Source organism: Triticum aestivum, chromosome 5D (genome assembly GCF_018294505.1).
Source record: "Triticum aestivum cultivar Chinese Spring chromosome 5D, IWGSC CS RefSeq v2.1, whole genome shotgun sequence".
NCBI classification, from domain to species: domain Eukaryota; kingdom Viridiplantae; phylum Streptophyta; class Magnoliopsida; order Poales; family Poaceae; genus Triticum; species Triticum aestivum.
The window spans coordinates 220,747,223-220,753,933 of NC_057808.1; the positions used below are offsets into that span (position 1 = coordinate 220,747,223).

The window sequence follows — 6,711 nt, forward strand, 5'->3', positions numbered from 1 at the left end:
TCATGAGAACCATGCTTCGCTCAATATTAGGTAGCAGATTCCACACATGAAATAACCATTCCTTCCCACTGTTCTCTACCTCTTCCAACACCGGTAGTCTCCAAACGTTAAACATAGTTCTCCACAATACACGAGCTAAAGGACAATGGATAAACGAATGACAATTATCTTTCGGTTCAACAACACATATAGGGCAACAACTCGTCGGGTCCAAGTTTCTTTTGTGTTTGTTCTTCCATGTGGGCAGTGAATCAGTCAAACCCTTCAAGCAAAATTACGTACTGTCAGGGGTACCTCTGAATACCATACCATTTGACCAACAACTCTGCTAGTCACTTGGGACCGAACTTGAAGAGGCCATGTTGGCTCTATGCATCTCATCAAAAGCCAAATCATATGCACTTTTTTTTACTGAAACATTATGTATTTGACCGGACCCCACGCCAAAGTGTCAGATTCCGTCTCGACGAGGCACTGATTTTCAAAATTTTAGCAACATCAAACAGGAGAAAATAGAATCTTAGATGTTCAAGATTCCATGAAGCATTGTCGTTGAGCAGTTCAGACACAAAGCAAATGCGACACCTTCCTTGGGGAGAGACTGGCTTGTAGGAAAACAGGCGTGGTATCCAATTGTCACACCAAACACATATATATTATCACCATTACCAACCCTCCAGACAAACCTGGGGTGAGTGTATGCGCGTACGTATGAGCGCTTGCGTCTGTATTGTGTTAAAAACCCCTTCTTAGGCAAGTATAAACCGTAATTGATTGCATGCCAAGATAAAGAAGCATTCGCTGAAACAACGGTTTCCTTAAAGCTTGCCATCACACTATTTTTTTGGATACAATGTACAAGTATAAAGTAAATTTCATTGATCTTGTCCTTTTAGCCTACCATGTTAGGAAAACAAGATCCTACGGAATTTGATATCCCGAGAGTTCCCTCACCAAGCAACTTAGTGGCTATGCAACAACTCAATAAGTAATATTAAGGTGTTGGTCGTTCACAAGAATAGTGAGAACACAATGCTTAAGGAGAAATTAAAAAATGCGCAATATTTTCTGGTCCCTTCATCCTTCATTCAACCTCTCATATCTATGTCCTGTCGCTTCCCTCTGTCTGTTTTGATTTCCCTGCCCATCATTCATTTCTTTTTCATACCTAAGGCTGGTCATAGTGGGGAGTAACTTATAATAGTGTCATGCATATGACACTAGGCTAAATTACTATCTTCATAGTGCAAAGTAACATAGTAGTAGTATCATAGATGACTTCATTTATTAGCTTGTAGACTCATCCTTTCTCGGGAAGCGCTATGTTACAGTAACATATTATGTTACTATAAACACCTCTCTCCTCATTAACTACATGCCACATAAGCAAAAATTTCTTGGAATGCGCTATGTTACTGTCTAAGTTACTCCCACTATGACTAGCCTAAAAACCGGCTCAACGATAACTGTCACATATTTATTTACCAAATGAAACCATATCTCTTTAGTAAGTCAATAAATGCTTACCAGATATGTACCATTGATTGCATTTTTCATTGATTGCTTACCAAGCAAGCCGCTTGGTTACCAAATATATACCCAATAGCCATTACACAACACACAAACAATTACCTCCTCGTTCCTAAATATAAGTCTTTTTAGTTATTTCAATATAGACTACATACGAAAAGAATACAATACTATCTAGCAACAAGAAATATAAGTACATACAGAATGAAATAATCACATAACACGAAACAACACTACATGAGAAATTGGGTTGACCACTATATACGTATGAAAATGAAGCCGGAGTCAATTTCTACAAAGATATTGGACACAGTTCAGGAAGTTTTAATACCCACATTCTTAGGATGAAAGCTGTGTAGAAACAGAAGTCCCAGAAAACTATCTCGTGATCAGCATCTAAAATCCGAAAAGAGGGAGTAGTCCTTTCTGATTTAGTAGCGAACGAGCACGATCAAAACGTTGTGTAGCCGAAAAATGATATGAACACGGGGAGGAGCGGAAAAAGATCATCTTAATCATGTGCTCAGGGACCCAACTGTCATGCAGAGTCCGTCATGGACCCAGCTGTCATCCACCGTGCTACATCAACGAGCGTTGAGCGGGCATGAGCTGGGTACACGCAAAAGTACCAGGCAGCAGCTAGCGCCAACGTTGGGTTGTTTAAAGCACCGGCGCACGTGTTCCATGTGCAACTTCCCCCGTCCACCCACATTATATATAGACAGGGGCCTCCTCGACTCTCCCCACACCAAAGCTCACATTTTTCCTCGTCGTCTCCCCGGAACCCGCTCGATATCTGCTTTCCCCTTTGCCGTTCGTGCGACTCGTGAGAGCAGCTAACCCAAGAGCGATGGACGCCATGGAGTTGTCCTGGGGCGCGCGGTGCGCCGGGCTGGCCTTCTTCGTCCTGTCCGTCCTCGTGGTGGCGCTCGCCGCGGTGCTCCTGCTCGTGCGCCGGTGGCCGTGGTGCAGTTGCCATGTCTGCCGGACGTACCTCACGGGCTCCTGGGCCAAGGACTTCACCAACCTCGGCGACTGGTACGCGCACCTGCTGCGCGAGTCGCCCACGGGCACCGTCCACATCCACGTCCTCGGCTGCACCGTCACCGCCAACCCGGCCAACGTCGAGTACATGCTCAAGACCAACTTCGAAAACTTCCCCAAGGGCAAGCGCTTCTCCGCGCTCCTCGGCGACCTCCTCGGCGGCGGCATCTTCAACGTCGACGGCGACGCGTGGCGCCACCAGCGCAAGATGGCCAGCCTCGAGCTCGGCAGCGTCACCGTGCACTCCTACGCCTACAAGATCGTCGCCCATGAGGTAGAGACCCGCCTCCTGCCCGTCCTCGCCGACGCAGCCGACAAGGGCAAGGTGGTCGACCTCCAGGACGTGTTCCGCCGCTTCGCCTTCGACACCATCTGCAAGATCTCCTTCGGCTTGGACCCGGGCTGCCTCGACCTCGACATGCCCATGTCGGACCTGGCGAACGCGTTCGACACCGCCTCGCGCCTCTCCGCCATGCGGGGCGCGGCGGCCTCGCCGTTGGTGTGGAAGATGAAGCGGATGCTCAACATTGGGTCCGAGAGGGAGCTCAAGAAGGCCATCAAGCTCGTCGACGACCTCGCGTCGGCGATGATTCTACAGCGGCGGAAGCTGGGTTTTGAGAATAGCCATGACCTCCTCTCCCGGTTCATGGCCTCGGACGGAGACGTGCAAGCCATGGACGACAAGTACCTCCGCGACATCGTGGTCAGCTTCCTCCTCGCCGGGCGGGACACGGTGGCCTCCGCGCTGACCACGCTCTTCATCCACCTGTCCAAGAACCCTGAAGTCGCGGCCGCCATTCGCGCAGAAGCCGGCGGCGACAAGCCCTCCACGTACCAGCATCTCAAGAGCCTGCAGTACACGCACGCGGTGCTGTACGAGAACATGCGCCTGTTCCCGCCCGTGCAGTTCGACTCCAAGTTCAGCGCCGCCGCCGATGTGCTCCCGGACGGAACCTACGTGGAAGGAGACTCGCGCGTGATGTACCACCCGTACGCCATGGGCCGCATGCCGAGCATCTGGGGCGCCGATCACGAGGCGTTCCGCCCCGACCGGTGGCTCACTGGACCCGGTGGTTCGTTCGCGCCGCCAAGCCTGTATAAGTACCCAGTGTTCCAGGCCGGCCTCCGCGTCTGCCTCGGCAAGGAGCTCGCCGTCACGGAGATGAAGGCGGTCAGCGTGGCCGTGGTGAGAGCTTTCGACGTGGAGGTTGTCGGAGAGAATGGCCGTAGTGGCTGGGCGCCAAGATTTGTGGCGGGGCTCACGGCGTCCATCAGCGGCGGGCTCCCAGTGAGGATCAAGCGCGCTTCGACGTCGGGTGCAGACTTCAAATAATTACTAGTGATAAATTGGGATGCGCTAACAATGTACATAAGTAGGAGATATCAGTAGGATAGTTGTTTCTTTAATAAGAAAATCAACGTTTTCATCAGTTAATGTTCACCGTGATTTCCAAAATTTCATGCTTAATCGTGCTATCATTACAGAAGATCAACCGAAAAGGGAAGGTTACAGGTCTCAGGCATCTAATGAGACCAAAACACTTGATAAATAAACACATATACGACATAAATTCATAGACCGAAATCCTCCCTATTTCTATGGCTGATACTCCACTTTCTGACTGAGATAGGTTTCATCATCCAAGTATTTTAGTAATAAAACAAAGGGTCTGTCTAGGACACATCTAGATATGACATAGTTATGTCACATCTAAGCTGATGTCCACTTTGTTTGTGGTCTATTTTTTAATCCTAGTTTTTTTTATTTCTTGTTGCTAGATTATATACTTGTAGGAGCTTAGATGTGACATCCTTAAAAAACATCTAGATGTGAATTAGACAAACTGTAAAACAAAATATTGCCTTGGGAAAATAACTTCTCCTCGAGCATTATGCAATCATTTACCTTATAGCGCTAGTAAAAAATACAAGCATTTTTCTCTTACGTTCACGAAAGCAGTTACTTGTAAGATTTTGTACCGAACCGATGAATACAACTGATTGATTTTTGATATCCCTGGCTAATAACGTAGTGACAGAATGATAATATATATTGGGCCCTGAAGATCAAGGGTTTCTAATATCTTAAGAATCCTTCCTCGGTATCAGAAGTAAGATATCAAATCCATGGAGTTATTGGACGAGCCAATGATTAGCTCCGCACTCAACTAAAAACGTTTTTCTTGTCCCCTACTTAGTCTAGTGAAGTTGCCAATCTCACTAGTTTTGTTACTCGCTCCGTCCAGGTGCATAGGGCATCTTAGAGAATTCAGGATTTCTAAGAGTATAAGTCGCTATTGTCAATTCGCAAGAGGTGGTAATTAATCACGTGACCAATCCTAGACAGCACATGAATCTGCACGTCCAGTGCAGGCAGATAGCCTATACATCTTCCATGCAAAGAGCACTAATTGTGTTTGCATGCAATCCACCTATTAACAAGCAAGTTAGTTGGCTGCCATGTTTGGATGTAGCTGCCCATAAAAGAGATGATTTAGTTTTCACCTCACCCAATCTCTACGCGCCTAAATCACAGTGCCACTTCTTAGACGCCCTATGCACCTGGACGGAGGGAGTAGTTGCAAAGATTAATTACATTGTTTGGCACTGATTTTTCTATGCAAAAGAACAAATATTCAGAACATTAAAGAACAATAAAAGTTTAAATTGGGGTTGCATTTATGAGGAATAAAGGATCCAATCCGAATTTACCATGCCTATGACGTCTGAGCCGGAGGGAGTAGTTTTGATTGATGATTACGAGTATTCGCAGACATGATGAATCAATAGGATCAGAATGACAATGACAAAGGAAGCTAATGAATATTGCTAGACATATCGAGTTAACCATAATGCAAGCAGGCAAGACTTTGCAGAGCAAAAGATTGCGGAGGATTCTTGGAAATCGGTAGCATTACGAAGTATTTTGTGGAACACATGAACAACTAGGGATGAACTATTTGTTTTTGATATTTTGTGTTTCCTACCCATAACTAAAGATAGAAAACAGGAGCACAAAATAAAAATTACTTAATGATAAAGCAAACAAGTACACACGAGAATATTCACCCCATGCTATTGCTCCCGGCAATGGCGCGAGAAAAACGGTCTTGATAACCCACAAGTATAGGGGATCAATTGTAGCTTTTTTGATAAATAAGAGTGTCGAACCCAACGAGGAGCTAAAGGTAGGATTTATATTCCCTTCAAGTTCTATCGACCACCGATACAACTCTACGCACACTTAACGTTCGCTTTACCTAGAATAAGTATGAAACTATTTTGTAAGTGTGATGCTAGAACTACTTTGCAAGGATAAAACTAGGAGTACTTTGCGAGACAATAATAGTTAGTTGTTTAGTACAAAGATTTTTATAACACACGAGAAGTATTTTGTCCATAGGCAATCGATAACTAGACCGGTAATCATTTGCAATTTTATATGAGGGAGAGACATGAGCTAACATACTTTGCATACTTGGATCATATGCACTTATGATTGGAACTCTAGCACGCATCCGCAACTACCAAAGATCATTAAGGGAAAACTCAACCATAGCATTAAGTATCAAGTCCTCTTTATCCCATACACAACAACCCACTTACTCGGGTATAAGCTTCTGTCACTCTTGCCACCCACCATAAGAAAATCATGAACGTATTGAAACACAATACAGAGGGAATCCCTCACGCTTGCGTGACACGAATGGAACCATAGGACAACACCTAAATAAAACATACAACTCAATCCAATCACGATTATCAATCAACCCATAGGACAAAACGAATCTACTCAAACATCATATGATGGCCATACATCATTGGATAATAATATATAGTATTAAGCACCATGTTTAAGTAGAGATTACAGCGGGGAGAAGAGGTGTTACGTCGCTGCATAGAGGAGGAGAGAGTTGGTGATGACGGCGAAGTTGTTGGTGCAGATCACTGTCATGATGATTGCCCCGGCGGCGTTCCGCCGCCACGGGGAGAGAGGGGGAGAGAGCCCCCTCCTCCTCCTCCTTCTTCCTTGGCCTTCCTCCTAGATGGGAGGAGAGTTCCCCCTCTGGTCCATGGCTTCCATGGCGGCGGAGGGGCAGGAGCCCCTCCTAGATTGGATCTCTCTCTCTCTCTCTC

At 46.1% G+C, this 6,711-nt stretch overlaps 1 protein-coding gene across 1 annotated transcript; it reads left to right on the top strand.

Moving 5' to 3' along the window:
* The first annotated feature begins 2,281 nt into the window (after positions 1-2,281).
* LOC123120219 (cytochrome P450 94C1-like) lies at positions 2,282-4,004 on the top strand. Its single transcript, XM_044540211.1, has one exon. It carries the CDS (start codon positions 2,381-2,383, stop codon positions 3,905-3,907), a length of 1,527 nt encoding a protein of 508 aa, XP_044396146.1. The 5' UTR covers positions 2,282-2,380; the 3' UTR covers positions 3,908-4,004.
* Positions 4,005-6,711: the final 2,707 nt, after the last annotated feature.